Source organism: Stegastes partitus, unplaced genomic scaffold (genome assembly GCF_000690725.1).
Source record: "Stegastes partitus isolate 25-593 unplaced genomic scaffold, Stegastes_partitus-1.0.2 Scaffold58, whole genome shotgun sequence".
In the NCBI taxonomy this organism is placed as follows: Eukaryota; Metazoa; Chordata; class Actinopteri; family Pomacentridae; genus Stegastes; species Stegastes partitus.
Genome location: NW_007577789.1, coordinates 750,376 through 771,308, shown reverse-complemented (window position 1 = coordinate 771,308; position 20,933 = coordinate 750,376). Strand labels below are relative to the sequence as shown.

Here is a 20,933-nt window from a genome sequence, read left to right as displayed (position 1 = left end):
GGATTTACCAAAAAAAAAGAAAAGCAATAAAGTATAACTGCTTCTGAATATTTAGCTACTTGTACTCTGACACATACATCAAGTTTCATCAGTGACACTTGAAGAGGAAAATAGGTTCTCATTTTCACCAGTGGAAACACTGATGGGAACTTCCTATCTCCAACCACCCGCTGCGTCCTCAGTCCCCAGCATTTGTTTGACTTTCTGCATGTGTTGACCAGGTTTCCCAGGACAGTCTGTACACTGGACAGATGCTCCTTGCATTCAGTATAAATACAAGACCCTTGTTAAAATGAGCTTTAGCATACCCTCAAACACCCCTCATCAGTCATGAGGAGGCTCCTGGTTCTTGCTTTCGTGGCAGCTAGCGGTAAGAGAGTTTCAATCTTCTCACATGAATTAAAACTCAGTGGTTATTAATCTTGTAAGGTCACAATCACAAGTTAAATTAATGTTGTTTAATTGTTGAAGCACTTCTGAACTTACAGTCCTGTTTCTCATGTTTAGTCTGGTTTGATAATCAAAACATGTGTCTTAAACATCATGCTGCATTATCAGTGCATGTGTGTTTTGTAAGTTACTATTTAGTGAGCTGCACAAAGCAATAGGAAAATGTCATTTCTGACATTACCACCGTCGTTCCAGCCTATGGGTGTGGTCGTCCCACCTTTCCTCCTGTGCTGAACAGGGTGGTGGCGGGAGAGGACGTCAGGCCTCACAGCTGGCCCTGGCAGGTAAGCTCTGGTTAAAATGTGTTCACTTTGACAACCATAGAACAGCACGGACTCCACGTTTTCATTTTACAACTCCTGATAGAAAAAGGGACCCTTGTTTTTACACATCTCTGAAGCTTGTCTAAACTCACATGATTTGTCTTTGCAAGCAGATATAAGAGGATAGAATGAATTTATTATATATACGGTGATTAGCAAATTTATTAGACCACCTGTCTAATTTGTTAAGCATTACAGATAGTAGAGGTAGACAGGAAAGGGGGGAGAAGAATGGGGGAGAGACCTGCAGACCTGTGAACCCATGACAGCTGCATCGGGGATCTATAGCCCCTGTTCATGGGTTGCCTGCTCAACTAGGTGAGCTGTAGGGGCGCCCTGAGTTCATCTTTTTATACCCAAATTTGAGGTGCCTCACTTGACTTCTCTGAGAAGATAGAAATAAATCAGCATAAGATCCAACCACGAAAACTTATTTTTCTGCTCAGGAATGACAATAATTCAACATCTTAATCAAGAAATAATAATGTGCTTTACTATTTTTGTTTTTTGTAAAATGGTAACTTTGAAAATTCATGGACAACAATAATAATAATATTCTAGCATTAAAAATATCATTCTGGTTAAAGAGCTTCTACATACTGCTTTATTAACCATTACAGAAACATAAAAAAAAATGGTTTTGGTAATTAGCAATGCTGCTAATTTAGGGCAGTTGTGGCATAAACCTTACACTGGGTGGTGGTCTGTTACATCTGTGAAGCACTGTGTATTTTTCTCTTTTTTCAGGTCTCCCTCCAGTCGGACAGCAGTGGGCGCTGGAGACACGTCTGTGGAGGCACCCTCATCTCCGCTGACTGGGTCCTCTCTGCTGCACACTGCATCAAGTGAGTTTAAGTCAATGTTACCGGGAACGTTGCCAGAATAATTCAAATTACAAACCAAAGTTGTGTTTTTTTCAAAAGGAAACAAAGTTAAGGTGGAAAACTTAGTGTACTACTGCTGAATTGACAATCCATGGCAGTTTTAAGTAATTAAGAAATACAGTGTTTAGCATTGATTTTAATTAAGTAGTGCTTAAATAATCTACATTGAAAGCCAGTGCTGCTCTGTCCAACAGAATATGTTGTTGTTTTCCTTTTTCTGCTTTTGTAAAAGCTGCTGAACACATGAACAGAGTGGTCCTTCTATCATCAGCACCAATGCCTATCATTAACGAACAGAACAATAAATGAGTTTTATGTAAAGAAGCTCAACCTGCACAGTGAGGAGAATTTTTCAGTCAAAAAACAAATGGCTCACAAAAAGCACGTGATGTCAAAGCCAGTTCAGGTCGTCTGGCCGCCCAAACAACCATGTATTACCTCTGCACAGCTGCAGTCCACCTTAAGCTTAATCACAGTTTTGTGCACACAGGGAGAACAATCAACACCACTATCTAAAACCCCCAAGCTAATACCATGTCAACTGCCAATCCCATAGTGACCGCTACAACTACAGAGTGGAGCTGGGCAAACACAGCCTGAAGGTGAACGAGGAGGGCTCGATAGCGTCGAAGGCAGCTACCATCATCACTCATGACGACTACAGTGTTATGCTGAGCAGGTAGCAGCAACTCACACAGCTCAGCATCACCTCAGGAGTGGAGAGAGGCAATCAGTGGCAATACAGTATCTATCTATCTATCTATCTATCTATCTATCTATCTATCTATCTATCTATCTGCATGTATCACATTCTCTTCACCTTGACTCCCTGAATTGTTTTGCCATTTGCAGAAACGACATTGCCCTGATAAAGCTGTCCTCCCCGGTCACCTTCTCTGACACGATCATGGCCGCTTGCCTTCCAGACCAGGACGCCATCCTGCCCCACGGTGCCCAGTGCTACGTCACTGGCTGGGGTCGACTCTCCAGTGAGTTCACGCCCCTCTGATCACGACATAATTACCAAATAATCTGAATATTACTCAATCATCCTGTGCCTTTTATTGCGAGTTTCTGTGCACACCAGCAAGGTAGAATAATTCTCAACCACTAGCTGGTCCACAAAATGTGATGAATACTCATTAAACTACTCAGCAAGCAGGACTATGAGGCAACAATGCCTCCTACTGCTGCTACTGACCTTTGAGTCTGACATCTTTATCCTGACTTACCCATATATTTAAGGATCAAGATACTTAAAAAAAAAACAAAAACAAAAGACAACTGATCCTATTCAAGCAGCTACTTTGCACATGTTGAAATGACTGAACACAAATGCAATGAGGTCATAGTTTTGGCTTCAGTAACCAGGATGAATCTTGCTCACAACAACAGGAAACTCACAGTTTATTCAGATGTGTATTCTGTCAACAGAAAAGGAAATACAACCCACACTTTATTATTCGGGATAACACTTTGACTTAACTTACTTTGGCTCGTCTTGCTGCCACTGGCACTAACACCTTATAGAAAGCGTGGGTGGATATCTTATACCATAGACATGATGATCCTCCTTGAAGATAAAAACTTTTTTATATCTTACCTCTGTTCATTATGTTTGCTTCCCCCAGCAAGTGGTTCTCTCGCTGACATCCTGCAGCAGGCTCTTCTGCCCGTGGTTGGACACGATGTCTGCTCACAGCCCGACTGGTGGAGCGTGCTGGCGACAGACAAGATGGTGTGCGCTGGAGGAGATGGCATCACTGCAGGCTGTAATGTAAGTACATACAGTCGTCCTCGAGTGTATTCATACCCTTCCCTTAAATAAAAGGCAAAATTCACACTAGTCACTTGAGTAACTAGAAACTGAAAAAAGTAATAATAAATAAAAATTTGCTAAATTAAAATTTAGCGAAATAAGACATTGCTTTTGAATTGTGGTTGAAAAGAATAATTAAAAAAAAAAATAAAAAAAACTGTGCCGGACAAACTAGAGCACTTTGCTGATGAGCAGTGAAATCCAAACACCTGTCAACAGGTGTAGAAGTCTGATTGAGAGTTACAGAGTTGCAGCGATTGGCTGAAAGGGTTGTTCAACAAAATATTACTTTACAGGTCCCATCATGCTTGTTGTTTTTTTTTTATTATTATCATCATTTTCATTAAATTTTTATTCTTATTACTTCTGTCAATTTCAACTTGTTTCAATGACAGCTGTTTTTTTTCCTTCTTTAATGGGAGGGTATGAATAAATTTGAGGACAGGTCATCTGTAGATGTGACAATAATCTAAGTCAAATGTAGCAGACAGGTACGGCCTCAATAAAAATTCCATTTCCAGCGCAAAAGATGGGGATTCATGAGAAGGTTACTTTGAGTGAAACCAAGATTCTGCATGACAAAGCAATGCCAGGTAGACTTACCAGTTAGTGTCTGTACATGAGCGGCCAGCCAACAGTACACGTGTCGACCCACAGGGAGACTCCGGTGGCCCCCTGAACTGCCAGAACCCTGATGGCTCCTGGGACGTCCACGGTGTGGTGAGCTTCGGCTCCGGTCAGGGCTGCAACGTCTTCCAGAAGCCCACTGTCTTCACACAAGTCAGCTCCTACATCGACTGGATCAACTGGGTGAGGAAGAGTTTTGTGATTACCTTACAAGCATAAACAGCGAGACCTGAAGTTAACAGAAGGCTTGACTTTGAAAGTGTTTTAATTTGTGTTCTCTGTTGTTCACTCTACAGGTCATGACCAACAACTGAAAAGGCTATTCCAGTCATAATAATGTGTTCTCTCATTTTTGTAAGTAAATGTAAACAACAAGTGAAGGACATTGTACGTTAATGTAAAGCTAAAGCACTGTCTATGTCCTGGAAAGTTGTCAACATAAAAGCATCCAGATGTTTCTCTCACCTTCAGCTTTCAACACATGAGCTGCTTTTTGACCAACAACCGTGACAAAGTAAAGAAAACATGGATATTAAAATGCTCAGCAGATCATTCAAGTCAATAACAGAATTACACTCAAGACGATTTAGCGATCACAACGAAACGCACTTTTAAAATACTGTTATTTAACAAATACTTCCTTTTATTTCTCATAAAACATTCATGAGACAAAAACTCATTTTCCAAAAACAAACATTCGAATCATAGACACGCATATATTCACAGTACAGACATTTAGGTAATAAAAATTTTAAAAAATGAGACTGACAACAAACAGCATTGGTTTTTTGGGGAACTCATCTGCATGAAAATCCAAACATCATCATTCATTACTGTTAAACATTTTGACAGCATAGCTAAAATAAAATCATGTAGTTATCCGGTCCTTTGCAAATGAGGTACAACGCCGATTTGTGCAGTACACGACATGACAAAAAAACCCCCCAAAGAATTAATACATTGTGTGACAACTTCAATAACAAGTTAGACTAATGTAGACACAGCTGAAATACGATGACAAGGCTGAAGTGATGCTGCGACACTGCTCCGCTCTGCTAAAGCTAATTGTCCATCAATTGAGAGAAACCTTGGCAACAATATAATCAGCTGACAATGATAGAGTAGCTCTAATGGGCTTAATTCTACTCCAACGCAACGTGCAACTGAAGGCACTAATGAATTGTCTTCCAAAGCAAAAAAAACCCAAAAACAGTAAAAGCTGTGCAACTTTAAACCATTAGTAACATTGAAAGGAGTGACTGATGAGTCATTCGTGTGGCATCAGCTGTTTGTTTCTAAATGAGGCTAACCTCAAGAAGAGAGTGTGCTGACAGGTATTGATAAAATAGTGTCTACTGATGCAACTCAAAAAAAAAAAAAAAAAAGAAAAAAGCCTGGAGCAGCATCTCTTCTCATTCTGCTCATTCTCTGCATAGTTTTATCTGAAAACAGAGCTGCAAGTCAAGCTGTGCTGGAAGGAATGATGACCAGCAAGCGAGTGAGCAATAGCTGCTGTTATTACGGCACCAGCTGCACGGTCAAAGAGTCTTTCTGTTGGTGATCTCGAACAAGAACAAAAAAAAGAAAAATGCACCACAGTCCTCACAACTCAACAGTGTTTTCCACGGCTACAGGGCAGCAAAAGCTTTCGACTATTCACTAGTTCCTCTTTCCAGCGTGCGCTCACATACTTCCTTTGCAAGCGTAGAAGCACTGAAGAAGCAACATTAAACTCAGTCGTACAGTGTCTTTTGAAATGTTTTAGGAAGTGTTGTTCTGAGCACAAAGGCACTTTAGTGTGTACAACCCTGCAGTCGCTTAGTATTACCCCTGCATAACGACTACATAAAATGAGACCTTGAACTCCCTCGATAGTAATTTCTTCCTAGAAAGTACTTTCTCGGGAAAGGTTACTGAATCAGGACTTTAATGGTGCCCTGTGAAGTGTAAATGCAAGATCCACTCATAAATGTTTGGCAGCCATTCGCTGAGGTGTTAACCCTGCCAAAGTGACGAATGGATGGCACATGGGGGTCTGTGTTTCTGAGTTTGTTTTGGTGAAATTGGTCCCTTTACTCAAAACTGGTTATTACAGCTTTATAGCTGCCATACAGGGAAAGACTTTGTTTTTTTTCATTTTTATTGTTTTGTTATAAAGCTGTTGAGATATGAAAACATTTACTTTGGTCATTCCTGAAGTCTCCTCACGACTAGATAAAGTCCACCAGTAGGGATTTTACTGAACTGCTACATTCCAGCTGACCAATGGTTGTTGAGCTTTTTCTCACCCAGTTCATTACTCCTGTTAATAAAGGCCACCACAACAACTGAAAAGTCTTTAGTGTTAGCATGTAGTGTGGCTAAAGTGGCTAACTTTGCTACTGGCTTTCATCATATACCCACAAGTCACACCACGGTGGATTGCAAAGCTGAGGGATGTTCAGAGGTCGTGGAAACTTCCAGGACTAAGTGGATGACTGTGTTTTCATATGACCTGTCGTGTTTTAATGCAATCTAAGCTTAGCCAGTGTTTACATCTGTTTGCTTCTCTCCTGCCCTCTGTGCTCACATTTTAATACAGCCAAATTCTCAATAAAGCTGCTCAACTTTACTTATTTACATAGTTTCTGTTGTCAGATATCAGAATGAGTCACTTCAGAGCCAATTCCAAGCTCCAGTTCTGCACTGTTAAACTACTCACTATGCACATGGGTTAAAAACAATAGCTGTGTTGAGAATTTGGCTGCATTTCCATGTAACATTATTGCATCCTGACGTCACACACTCATTCATTTCTGCGTCGGTTTTCATGTGCTCAACTATTTTGCTCTGAGCTGTCAATCACAGACGCAGAGAGAGTCTACGTCCTGAAGGGGGTGTGGACAGCAGCAGCTTAGCTCTACTTAAAGCTAGAAACACTAAAACAGCCCATTTAGAACAGAGCTGAAACCAGGAGTGGTAAAATGAACTATCTTTGTAGTATTTTAAGCTAAAAACGGTAAAAACATGTTCTGGGGGTATGTGGCACTTCTATTACTTGGCTGAAAATGGGCGCAGTATGACACCTTTAAGATAATATTTCATGTCAACACTAAAGGCAGCAATCAGAGATAGTTTGGCAGCCCAGGGCACCGCCAGCACCACCAACCAAGAGGAATAAATATTTTGTGATTGCGTCTGATCTACTTTTTAAAAAGTCTGTCACTCAAATCCAAAGCACCTCTTACTTTGTTTTAAAAAAGAACAAACACTGCTCACACAGCAGTAAACAGCTGATACTGAGAGGACACTACAGAGTATAGAAGGGGCTGATCATCACATAATCTCCAACTGCATAATTCATTCACTCAACAATGACTCACAACCGACCAGGTTATTTATGTTCACAATCTGGATCAGAATATCAAGATGTAGAACATCCTATCTATCCTGAATATAGTTAAAACCAGGATAAGATATTCAAGGGGCAGGGGGATGAAAATAAACTAAGTGACACAACACAAAGGTTGAATAAAGTTTGAAATACTACTTTTAAAATGATAATAATTATCATACAATGTTCCAATGAGAAAGCAGTCCTCTAATGGGCAGCAGGGGACGTCTCCTCTGGGGCAACAAAATGCCCAGAAGAGCCCCTGCCAGCGATTTACTCATTTTGCATCATTTCTGACACAGTAAAGAAAGACCCACAACTTTAACATTTTTAAACCGTCCTGAAACTTTTTTCAGGCCCAATAGCCTCGGCTTGATCACAACTGTAGAATTTTCTTTTGTCCTTCTAAAGGGAGACATAAAACTAGGGCACAGCTGTACCTGATGGTAACACAAGTGGCTTGACAATATACCAAGATACAACAAGGGGTATTTTGTTATTAAAACTACATTTCACATTAGGTTAGAGTCGTGTTACGTACACCGCCTATGGCTGTGAGTCACAGGAGCTGCGGTGGATGAATGATAACAAAGCTTTGTTTTATATTAGCTACGGACAGACGATTCTTAAAATAGTGCTGTTAGGTAGGTAGCTCACGTGTAAAGAAAACCAGATGTTTCAGCTTTGAAGGCAGGGAGATAAATAAAACCCTCAAAATCAAAGTCCAGAAAAACAAAAGCTATTATTAAAGGACCAGTGTGTAGTACTTAGTGGCATCTAGCAGGGAGGTTGCAGATTACAACCGACTGAATTCCCCTCCCTGTCCAAGCGTGACGGAGAACTACACTGGCTGCCACTTGATCGTAAAACTCTAAAGCACATCTCTGAAGCCAGTGTTTGCTTTATCCATCCTGGGGCAGTTCTAGAAACATGGTGGACTCTGTGGAAGAGAACTCAGATAAAAAGTTCAGTCACAGTGATTCGTAGCTGCAGCTAATTCAACACTAAGGACGACATAATTCTGAAGACGATATTCCACTTCTGCTGACAGATGCCCCTTTATCCAACACACTGGCCCTTACGGGTGGGGCTGAGTCTCTCACACGGCAATTAAGCAAATCAAATTTGTCTCTCATTCGCTGGTAAGGTCAAGAGGACCAGGAGAGACAAAATCGTTTCCAATGAGGAAGAGTTTCTGTGCAGCGTGACACCACACATCAGGTCACGGCACCCAGAACATACAATACTCAGTCATTCACTACGGAGCCTACATGAAACCGTTGGCAGTGCTGATCCAAAGCCTTCCACTGCTAAACACTGCTCTTATCTATTTAAATAAGCACACAAAATCTCACTATAACCCCTCACTGATGTCTCGTGATCTTTGCCTCCATCAGCTCACGTGTACAGTCAGTGCACAGCGGAGGTCGCTTACATAAAGTCATGTATTAACAGGAAGTTACTATAGCAGAAAAAGACTGTATTTGGTGTGCACTCAATCCAGCGAGTTCGACACATTCTGCCACACAGTGAGGATCCAGCGATTATCTGTATCTTTTTCCCATGTCCAGTGAGATCCAAAACAAAATAAAGATTTCCTCTGTTCAGTGCTTTGGAGTTATGTGGCACAAGGAGGCATTTCAGAACAAAGTGCCACTGAATCCGTTCTACAAGAAGCCACATTCAAGTCTTGGCTTAACAAGGCAGATCCAAATCCACAAAAAGCGATTGTGAGGGATTCCACTTGATTGTTTTAAACATGATCAGTATGGTCTTAAATTGGAGGCACTTTATCCTCATACTGCGGTGGTGGGGTGAGCGGTTCAATACTGATTCCAGCTGCTGGCTGAGAGTTATCAATATTTTTCATGTGCAGCTTCTCTGATTTAATCCTGCGGATCTTGATGGGGAGGAGCTTGCGGCTATTTTTCCCAGGTCTACGACTCGATGAAGAAGCAGAAGCAGCAGCAGCAGCAGGGGCAGGGGCAGGAGCGGTGGGAGCGCCGGAGGCCGGGGCAGGCTGTGATCCAGCAGTCGTGACCTCTGGTCCCTCGTTCTCGTACTGCACGCCATCGACTTGGTCCAGGTCATCGTAGGAGGGTAGCTGGGAGGTGCTTGGGCGAAGGTTGCTCTGACGGACAGGATACTGACCGCTGCCAACTGCCTCTTCGTAAGTGGGTACGGCATAACGCTGGGCTTGCTCCTCGGCACTGCAGACATTTACAGAAATATGCAAGTATGAATGGAAGAAGTGAATCACTCATGGTGCAATAGAGGTCCTCTCCCAGGGCAATTACGTGTTGTGTGTATTCTCAAATCGTTCATGTAATATGTAGTGTACTGCATGTTGTAGGCCATTTCCCATGAATCACTTTCTGTAATTACTGTCCAATATGTGCTCTTTTGTAGCACTTCAACATACTGTGCTGCCACTGGACATAACTGCACTTTGATATACTGTGCTGCTAGTTTTTTATAGCACTTATAGCAGGTTAAGGCTGCTGCTCTGCTATTGTGTTTACATGTTTTTATGTTATTTGTCTTCTAGCAATCTCAATTTATTATATTTCTTTATTAACCTACTTTTGATTGTTGTCTTTGCTGCAGTACTGATGCAGGCTGGGGGGGAATGATAAATAGTTTTTGTTGTATATAGATGCACAGAAAAATATGACAAATACACAAATGCTCAAGCTGCCACCCAATAGCATGTACTTGTACTTGCTATGATGTTAGTAAATCAAAATCTGGTGAGTTAATAAATAATTGAACTTGTTAGCGTCTTCAAAATGAACAGTCACTGATAGCAGACTTTTAAAGGAGCATAAGCCTTTACAATGCATCTGTCCTTTCAACAGTGCTATACAGTCACCAAAGCAAATATCAGCTGTTTTTCAGTGTCATTGGATTTTTAATCACTGATTTTTGTAAAGCTCTGAAAAGTTACTGTGATCCAGCAATGATAGGAAAACAATACTCTTTCAAGACAAGTGTTGAGCAGACAATCTAATCCACCAGCAAATCATTCTCATGTGTTTTAAGGAAAACAAACTTTCTGGAATCTGCGCCCAACACAGTCCCACGTCTGACATTTGTAGCTGACATAGCCAAATCAGGTTTCTGTTCACAGACATGACAACCAAAAGAAATAGTGGAAAAATATTATTCCCAAGATCCAAATGACATTGTTTAGCTGGAAAACTATCACTGAACTTACGTTTCTCTGGCCTCCTGCACCCTTTGTGCCTCTGCTTGGCTGTTCTGGGCCTCTTGGAACCTCAGCTCCCGCTGTTTGTTCCTCATTCCCAGACACAAGGAGAGCAGCAGCATAACCACCCCAGAACCCGTCAAGACGAAGGCCACAGACGACGCTTTATTCCTCCTGTCTGTGGTACCGTTGCCTCCTCCTGGTATGCTGCTGTTACCAGCTGCATCAGCAGGTACAACGCTCCACACAATCATCACCACACCGAGGGCAATAAGTCCAACTCCCAAAGCGCACAGTGCATACTGGGACCCAGAATTCCCAGTGTTTTCTCTGCTGCTGCTGTTGTTGTGGTTGTTACTGCTATGAGTCCCTTCACTGGCAACCGGGCCCGTTGCTCCGTTCACACTGGAACGCATCTTGTCAAATCCTAAACTTCAGTCAGAGCAGTGAGGTCAAAAACTGTAAAGAGAGGGAGAGAGAAATGAATATGTGGATGGACTGAGAAACCTCAAACCAACATACCACAGAACGTAACAGAAAACAAACTTTCACACACTCACTTCCTGCAAAAATTGAAATGTCCAACACGATATTATCTCACCTTTCTGTAAAATAACAGCAGTAAAGACAAAAACACAATATCCTCCTTAGTGTTCCAAGCAGCAAATAAAGTGCTTCGACAGTCAGAGCCCTCCTGTTAGGAAATGAACGTCATCTACAAGCTCTTTCCTGAACGTGTTACTGCCGTCCACGGATCTGTTCTTTCACGAGCCCATTTTTCGATGAAGCTGACGTAAGACAGAAAACCACCTAGAGTTCTACAAACAGGCGTGTTGCGCGGTAAAAAATTTACAGCAGACTCGCCTGTCAACGTTATGAGGGTAGATAAGGCCCGTTATGGGAACTGTAAAATGAAAGGACCTCAAAAATATTGCATAATCTCGTACAGAAAATACACAGGTTCACTGTATTGCTTGCTAAGTCTATTATGTGGCTCACGTAGTGCTCAAAATGTGAATCCTGACCCCCCAAAAAAGTAAGGAAACAATTCCACTCTGCAGGATAACTTTGTTAGAGAAATCCGAGGCACAAAGTCCAGGAAATTAATTATGTATATGCAGACTCTGTGACCATTCAGGAATGTCATCCTGAAATACTCACACCAGGGATTCATCCAGGGATACACTCACAAAGTTTGTTAGTGTGAGTCTTGTCTGGAAACATGCCCAGGCCTGCTGGAAAAGAAAGGAGGGGCAGCTTAACGTAGGTAAACCCAGCTCCAGTTTAGGGATACCCAAAGAATGCATGGCATGAGACTGAACTGAGCTAATCATGACAGCTGGGCAAATGTTAAAAAAAAAAAAAAAATCCCCTTAAGTGTACAATGCTCTGCAGGGCTTGACTCACATGCACGTGATGCAGCTTAAAGGAATGTATGTGAGGATGTCACATAAACATGGTATGGAGCTGCTTGTTACAGTACAGCCAGCAAAGTTATATTTCACCACGCTGGGCAGTAAGACATTGACAGGCCTGCTCATAGGAAAACACTAAGCCTGTAGCCTAAAACATGTAATTATGGTGTGTGATGTGAAACAGTCCTAGAACCTGCCTGTAAGCAACTAAAAGCTACCAGAGTGACTCTTTGGACTCAAAACTACATTTACAGGAATTCAAACGTTAACTTGTTGGTGTCTTAGTGACTCCTTATAAGCAATGTAAACATATTTGTTCCTTTTTTTTTCACGCCTACACATAAGTTTAGCTAACGGGGCGGGTTTTTCACTTTACTTCGCAATGAAACTAATTTTCCAGGGCTGAAACTTTTTTTTTTTTTAAGCAGCTGTCGTGTATTTTTTTTTCTTTTAAGCAACATTTCAGCGACACTTTGTCGAACGACGTTGCTTCGACTCACCTCTGCATCATGAAGCGACTCTTCTTCTTCTGCTTCTTCTTCTTCTTCTGCTTCTTCTTCTTCTTCCAAAAACAAAACCCGAGACGTGGAGTTTGTTGTTATCCGACTCTGGAGACGCTGACAGCACTTTTCTGATGGTTAGAATTCGGTGACGAGTAGCGTTTTGCGGATCAGGAACTTTGCAGAGAGTCGGATGGGCCCCGGCGGGCAGCGAAGGAGGAGGAGGAGGAGGAGGAGGAGGGAGGGTCCTCCACACACTTCCAGTTTCATTAACCCCTTCACCGCCAGCTCCTCCTCACACACACACGGAGGCGACGTGAGAGTGGGGCAATAAATGGGGGTTTCTATCTCAGTTTATCTCACTTGTTGCTTTATCCGAGCTGCCGTGTCAATTGCCGGGAAAAGACACTCTAACGGTTTAATGACGGTGCAGGGGAACTAAAATACCCGGAAACATTTGACCTACGCACACACACACACACATATAGAAATCAGCAGGCTAATTTAACCGGTGCATTAATTAATCTCAATTAAGTGCTGCTTAGTCAGCTTTGTGCAAATTGAAAAACAGAAATTTTAATGCATTTTTTCCTATTAAAATATCAATAAATAAATATTGAGTAAACAATCAGATTAGATTAGATTCAACTTTATAATCCATGCACAGCACAAATGGTAACCAGAAGTGCAAAAGAAGCAGGAAAAGTTAAAATGTCTGAGGGAATAAGCTCTAAAAGCAGTATGAGGGTGCTATCAAGTCTGAACAGTGCTTGCAAGTTGGCATGATGGGTAAATATCTAAGATGTATAACTTTTGTTTGTTTGTTTGTTTTTTTAGAATAGAATAGAATAGGATTCATTTAGTGCACAATAAAATTAAATCCTGTCAGTTCATTTACACAATCAGACAACAGAGTTTTGTTTGTAAGTACAGTAAGAAATGTGCAAATATAAAATATACAAATATAGTAGAATAATATAGCAACAATATGTAAAATGTCTAACTGGATAACTGTAAGGGAGTATGAATGTGTTAAGATGTACATAATATGAGCAATTTAAACTGTATGAATGGTACATGCAAGTGTGGCAAGACATGTGACTGTCTAGGTTCTATGTGCTAATTCCTTCATTGTCAATCCATAGCGTTCAACAGAATTGAGCAGCTGTCATATCAGTGCATTCACACAGTCAGACAAAGTGCAAATATAAAAATTTTATAGAAAACTAGTCATGTAACCTATGAAACCAGTGATGTAATTCACTGTTGTAAAGATAGCTTGTTTCACTATTAAAACAGTCGTGTTACTGATAACACATTCCTGAATATTGCACTTTGCTGAACTTGTAGGAAACTGTAAAGGCTTCAAGTAGCACAAAAAGTACATACAAGGTGCAGCTGTATGTAAACATGTGAATAAGTTAAGTTAGGCTCATTTTAGGGTTAACAGACTCAGAGGTTTCACTAAACCTGCCTTGTGACCCCAGGTGTGAACGGACTAACCACTCAATACACTAATAGTAGTACTTTGTGCACACTTTGGGAAACAGCCAACAGTTATGTATCAAGGTTTTGGCACCCTTACTTGAAGATAACAGTTTGACTTTCATAATGACACATGATGTAGTCATCAGGTAGCGACGGGGGTGTGCAGTGAAGTGAATGGAAAATCCCACTGTGGATTTTTTTTTATTGTGGACTTGACTTTATATTTAAAGAAGTAAACCTAAACCTAAATGTACAAACCTAGCGCGTTGTAGACGGATTAACCATTCGATTTATTGTCACGCTCCATTGTAAGTGACTCTAAAGCATGAAATATTAAATACAGGAACTGATGTACACCAGTGATTGTCAGAGTAGGTGCTGAGGGGTGGGTCACTTGAAAAAGGTTCAAAGAAGTCGAGGAAATGCACATTTAGCAGGAGAATGGATAATGAGAATGCATTAACCTCTTCCAAGGCCAACCAAACCACAAATAGACGACAAAGCGCCCGTGGATCTTTGTTTGAAACAACAAACAAGAACTGTCAGTGACCCAGGCTATTTCCTCAATACTTTTCCATGTAGTTTTATATGAGTCACAGTTTTTACTTCCTCTTTGTAAATTTACCACCTGCTAGCCGTCATGTCTTGGGAGCCTTTTGCATATGAACTCCCCCAGTCATATGACGCAGATTGTCTTTCACCATGCATTTCGTCATGTGTCTGTGTGCTTGTGCATGCGCGGGATGTATGCCATTGGCTTTTTTGCAGAGAGTTACCCAAAACAGAAAAAAAAACGGGCCTTCACTTGGCTCCACTTCTTTGTCCCAGTGTCCTCCTCTTTATCAGCCTGCTGGAACGAGGACTGCATTATTTTACAATAATGACAAAACCAGTCCTAGCTCACTGCATTGTTCCTTTTAAGTGAGGCAAACTTGTTGTTCTGGGCTCTGGGGACCCTTTCTTCCTCCTGTGCTTTTGTCTGGTTCCTCTGTTTTACCACACAAACACACCCAGACACACATAACCACTGTGAACAAGCCCTGATTACGTCTGGTGGTCTGGATTGATTCCTTATCACTGCCAGTCAGTAATCAAATTTGTTGGCAGCTGCAAAGGAAAAGCATAGCAGTAAAAACTTGATTTATACATGGCCTCGTAGCCTTGAGTGTAGCAAATTAACTTAGGCTGTGAATATGTTATGTGGGAGCAGAGTCTTCCAATCAATATTACAAATGAAAACTTGCTACTCAAATAAAATAACCAATCCCTTCACTTTTTGTGTGTGTTTGTTCTACCTGTAAGGCCATTTACATCCTTTTCCGTGTAGGTGTTTATCTGAGTTTATGGCTGCTTCTTTGAAATCTAATTACATTTCTCCGCTAAATGCTTCCCAGTAGGTAGTTTATTTCATTTCCCTAATGGACCTTTGCCCTTTTTTTTTTGTCATACCTCTGATAGCTCATGGTTCAAAGGGGCACCAAAGTGGTGGGTGGATTACCAGAAAGGTTTTAAGGTAAGTTAAGGTAGGGCAGCTAGAAGGTGGGCTGCTCTCACATTGGGTGCTGCGTAATCTTTTGTGCAGCATAAAACCTGAGTCACCGTGACTAAGAGGAAGAAGTTGCACCACGCTGGAATTGCGCAGAGGTCTAGACCTGAGGTAACATGCGTAGACGTAGGGCTGATTACCGGAGCGATTTGCCAACTCACTGTCAGGGAATCAGCCAAGTGTATAGATTCAGTATTAGCATGAGAAGGTAACGAAGGAGTTCAGTGTGACTCTCCATTTGCATTACACAGGAGGCAACGAACCAAACATGTTTTCTCATGCAAATGAGTGCAATAAGAAGGACTATTTCTCCCACATGAAGACTTTTATTTTGCTAATGATATAATTCCCACACCCTTTTGTCCTCCTTCGTGCATAAATGCTCAGTGTCTCTGTCATTTCCCTTTTTCGCACAAGTGAAGAGGTCCTTTTATTTATACATTTCTTAATAGGAACCACCATTTTTGACTTTTATTATTGGCTGTTCTTCATTTACATTTTTCTTTAAAGCTGCAATAATTTTATTTTACTTTCTTGCATAGCTAAACATCCCGCAGAGGCAGCATTTTATGTGTTATTGTGTTAGCGCCTGTTGAATCTTCCCTCTGGTTTGGCTTCTGTCAGCTCCTGAGGAAAAAAAATAACTTCAGCTGCTTGATATGTGACTGAAGAAATGGCTGATGATTCTCTGGAACTCTGAAAATGTGAGCAACACCTCTCACAGTACATATCATCGTTGTATTCATTGCACTGACTTCATATTACTGTGTTTTTCAGAGCAAACGTTGCACAGCTCTCCTTTTCTTTTTTTCCCAGCTTGTCCTTCGACATTTACTTTAGAAGTTTGCATCATCCATCTGCACAATGTCTTCCCTGCCAGCAGTGTCTCAGATAGAAGTTAGTCTGAATTATTTTTTTATGTAATCTCTAAACCTCCTGCTGCAGCTTTCTCAGATCATTACAAGTATTTTTCTTCTCAAAACGGGTGCAACTGGGCAATTGTGTTTGAGATGTCATCTTTATTTCATCATAAGGAATACTCTTTCATTTCCACAAAATTGCCTTCTTTTCTTTTTCACAGTCGTACAGCTTTGCAGTCGTCTTTTGTTGGCATTGTTCAAATATTTTTTTTTGTTTACTGCACAGTATAAAACATCAGAAGAGGTGCTACATTTGTTTAGACACAACAGTGTGAATGTGCGAGATGAAAAATGACTATCAAACATATATTCTAGGATTTAAAATTCAGTTCAAGTCTTTTTGTTTTGTTTTGTTTTTTCCTCAGCCACACTGACAAGGCATCACAAACAGCAGATTTGAATGGAACAAAAGCAATTTACATTGATATGAAAGATTCTTTTTTTTTTTGTCATTTTTGTCATTAAGTACCCTGTATAATACAAACAGTCGTTTTAAAATCTCATTTCCTTCAGAGAAAGAGACTGTTCATAGCAACCAGTCAACAAAAACAAATCGACAAGTCACGTCCTGGTTTACACACAAGGAATAGAAAAATAGCATTTTGCTGGAGTCCTTCATTTGTTTGTTTGTGATTCTTTCATGGGGGAAGAGAACTTACTGTCCCCCCAAAAAACACCTCACTCGTGTCCACAGTTTTCTGAAACCAGGAAACTTGTAAAAAAGAATCCTGCCCCTGTTACAAAGTGCAATCTTTCCTGTAAAGGCTCATCTTTAAAAAAAGTAAAACTTAAAAGCATCCCATGTTCAGGTGCGCATGGATGACAAATGTCCATGTTGGAGTTTTAGCTGCGACGAAGCGAATGACTGGTGTTTGTCACAGTCTGATGACGTCACACATTGGTGACCTCGATGCTGGTGTAACCGCGGATCGGGCTTCCCTCGGCTCTGGGCGGAGTGTGGTCTCGGACTTCCCTGGGCAGGGAGCCATAGCTGCCGTGGCAGCTCAAGTCTCGTCCACTGCGGGCTTTGGGGCTGAAACCTGCTGGAGGCTGGAACAGTAACACAAAAGATTTACTCCGAATGCACTCAAACAAACTGATGACAACGTTCATGTTTACGCTTAATCAGTGGCTCAGGAAACAGTGAAACAGGTGGCAAACAAACAACAATGTACACAACTCTGTCATGGGTAACATACACATTTAAACCCAGTAATGTCCTACATCAAATGGGTGCAGCTAACTTGGAAGTCCCACTAATTAACAAGGTTGGATAAATATGTTGTGTGTCAATTCATGTGCAGTAAGACTACAGTTATTTCACAGAACGGTATGAGCCATGTTACTACTGTACGCTGTCTAATATATGCAATACCTACTCAGGATATTTACTATTATTATGTTATTCTTATAATGTATATTTGTATCAAGCTTCTTTTCTGCTGCTGCTCTTCCTTTTTTTTTCTTTACCTTCTTTTTTTGTTGACAAAGCTGACTTTGAGATACGCACAAAGAATTCCAGTGTACCCCTAATAGTATTGTATAATAATGTACAAAAGAATTGTGTCATTTTATGGTCAAACTTTCTAAAATATGCACCGTTTTGCATGCTTTTCCCCCTTTGTCACTAATGTGCCTGTGCAAATGGCAATAAATGCTATTCTTTTCTGCTCTATTCTAATTGAACAATATATAATTGAGCCTGACTGACTTATTGGTTGGCTGATATTGTCAGCTAATATTAGCCTGTCACATAAATTGGTGTTAGAATATATGCTCTTTTTTTTACAGAACATAATGTAGAAAAAAGGGTCAAAGTCATACAGTTTTAATACTCTTTACAACGCTATCGACAATCACTGCCTGCAGCGCATGTAGCAGAGTACGGCGGTGCAGAGTCAAATGGTGACCTCATGGTAAGCTGTCAACCGGCTTGTGAAGTACATACACGCTTTAAAGTAAATAAACCACGTCCCCGTGGTTTTACATTTTCAGTATCACTCCAACATATACATGTTTATGGATATAAATAATACCAGCATTTATCAGTATCACAATATCAGAGACATCGGTATCCGCCCTAAAGATCCAGTATCAGTCAGGCTCGAAATCTAACAATTTATTTGATGAAATACTTTCTGTAATAAAAGCATCTTGCTGTTTATCATCCTAATTAAAATGTTGCCTTGTAAGTTGTCCTTCACTGCCTAATTAATGCTGCAGATTTGTTATGTCTGTGTCAAATCTGTATTGTCTAACGTGTCGGCACTGCTCTGTAGTGTTTGCAGTGAAAGTGACCCAGCATAATTTTTGTTTCCAAACAAGCCGAAATTGTGGACAACAACTCGATTTGTAGAGTAGTAATTTTTTCACACTTTGACAGCCCTCCTCCTCAGCGAGCCCTCTTCATCAGCGTGTCGGCTGGTGGAGCTGGGCGGTCTGCCCAGGGAGTTCTGGCGAAGCAGGGTTGGTGGCGTTCCCAGGCCTAAATGCTCGTAGTCCTGTTTGGCATCGGCTCTGCAGAGAGCAGCCGCAGATAGCATTTAAAGCACACCAGCGTGAATCTTTACGTAACATTTACACACAAACACAGCATATGTTATCAGAGATGGGCGCTTTCGGATTAAAGAATCTGTCTCACACGTAAATGGAGACGAGAGTAAGCGGAATTGATTTGGTGTCTCTGCGTGAATTTCTCCTCTCACCTGGCTGGACCAATTAGTGTTTTCATCTCCTCAACAAGGTGTCGGCGAACCATGTGCTTGCTGCCGGGGATTCCCAGTGCTGTTGCCATGGCGTCCGTGTTGAAAGTGGGGTCAAGCACCATGACAGCTCCGTGGACTCCGCTGTTTAACAGACCCTCAGCAAATTCCTGGATTGGCAGATGGGGAAGAAACCCAAATGGTCACCTCTTTCATAATTAACATCAAATCTAAGAATCTTGGTAGAACACTGTGGCTGTCACTGGCTAAAGGGAGACAATGCAGTCATCAGTCTCTCAAAATGATGTCAAAATTGATTTGAAAGCACAACGCATATTGATTCATTTGTTGATATCAGTGTAACTCAAACTTCCTGAGGATATTAACAGGATGTCAATCCAGACAGCCTTATCTGTGCACACTGTGAATGTGGCCGCTATCAACGGGGAACGTTAATATTGTAGCATCAACACAAAGGCTGTAATCTGACAGGTGTTGTGATCAACCAGGAGCAGTTTGGAAGTGAAATTACAAAGGCCTGCTATCACTCTGTGGAGCAGAGCAAACAAAAGAGCCTCCGTTACCCACGTGATGGTGTTTTTACAATTCTTAGCACGTGCATGCTGAGGATTCATTATCTTCGTGAGCTGTATACTGAACACATTTGTTAAAAGTTAATGTATTCTTTATATTTTAACATTTGAGGTGCACTAACTCTCAGTCCCACCTTGAGGTCAATATCCCTGATCCATTTCATGACCCGATGAGAGGTCCACACCAACGGATCCACGTTCTGGTGTTCACACTGTATCCGGCGAGCCTGCAGAGCCTGAAAACCATTTTAATAAACACTCTTTACACAGCTGGATAAGTTCTTTTCTTTTGTTTTTCACCTGCTGTTTGGTGACACCCACATATAGTTTCCACTGTTTGTCACTCACCTCTTTGTCAAAATTCAGCAAATGCAGCAGTTCGATGCCCAGCAGCAAGCTGACCTGATGGAACTTCTTGGTGATGTTGAGGTGACGCTCCAAGTCGCGACGTGTCAGGGAGTTCAGCATGCGCCCGTCTACCAGGTGAGTGTGAAAGGCCTGGGAGTACTGAGGCAAGCCCACGTCGCTTAACCAGGCTTTGGCCACCCAGTGATGGTCCATGTCTGCAGCTTTGGAGAGCCTGCAGACAGACAGTGTTTTAAAGGGTAGGACAATCACATTTTGGTATCACTTAGGAAGAAACTTCGCAGTGAACCAACGGCAGATTTTGTACAGACATTCATGGTCCCCAGATGGTAAAGGCTACCCACTTTGATGACCCTCTGACCTTTTTTCTCGCAACACAATGAAGCTAATATTGTGATATTACTAGACAGACTGTCATTCAAGAATAATAACAAATAAAATTGACCTTGATTTTTATTTCTAGTGCCGTTACCAAGTACAAATTCCTGGTAATTGGCTGATGTTAGCATGCTGCCACACCAACCTAAGGTTAAGAGCATGGGCAATATTATACCTGCTAAATGTCTGCATAGATTTTTAGCATTTAGCTCAAAGGAACTGCTCACACACTCAGTCTGTTTGTTATATCTGCCTTCATGACAATCTCAACACAATGATCTGTGTGGTATTGCATCTGAAGCGTTTAAAGCATGGACAAATTAAAGAGCAGAAGGGACAAT

The 20,933-nt window shown here is 41.3% G+C and overlaps 3 protein-coding genes across 3 annotated transcripts in view; 1 reads left to right on the top strand and 2 right to left on the bottom strand.

Annotated features, from left to right (window-relative positions):
* Positions 1–329: 329 nt before the first annotated feature.
* On the top strand, positions 330–4,417 carry LOC103353028 (chymotrypsin-like elastase family member 2A). Its single transcript, XM_008275777.1, has 8 exons — positions 330–370; positions 646–734; positions 1,521–1,618; positions 2,214–2,336; positions 2,510–2,646; positions 3,289–3,434; positions 4,134–4,286; positions 4,400–4,417. Exons 1-8 carry the CDS (start codon positions 331–333, stop codon positions 4,415–4,417), a joined length of 804 nt encoding a protein of 267 aa, XP_008273999.1. The 5' UTR covers position 330.
* Positions 4,418–7,112: 2,695 nt separating this feature from the next.
* On the bottom strand, positions 7,113–12,808 carry tmem51a (transmembrane protein 51a). Its single transcript, XM_008275760.1, has 3 exons — positions 12,600–12,808; positions 10,694–11,143; positions 7,113–9,686 (listed from the first exon to the last, which is right to left on the bottom strand). Exons 2-3 carry the CDS (start codon positions 11,098–11,100, stop codon positions 9,251–9,253), a joined length of 843 nt encoding a protein of 280 aa, XP_008273982.1. The 5' UTR covers positions 11,101–11,143; positions 12,600–12,808; the 3' UTR covers positions 7,113–9,250.
* A 3,824-nt stretch (positions 12,809–16,632) lies between these two features.
* Positions 16,633–20,933, bottom strand: part of LOC103353027 (kazrin-like) — a 6,863-nt gene continuing 2,562 nt past the window's right edge. The window contains exons 4-8 of the mRNA XM_008275776.1: positions 20,251–20,428; positions 19,983–20,084; positions 19,259–19,425; positions 18,929–19,070; positions 16,633–17,603 (exon numbers count right to left, since the gene is read on the bottom strand). Of these exons, the coding sequence (XP_008273998.1) occupies positions 17,445–17,603; positions 18,929–19,070; positions 19,259–19,425; positions 19,983–20,084; positions 20,251–20,428 (748 nt within the window). The 3' untranslated portion in view covers positions 16,633–17,444. The remainder of the gene's footprint in view (positions 17,604–18,928; positions 19,071–19,258; positions 19,426–19,982; positions 20,085–20,250; positions 20,429–20,933) is intronic.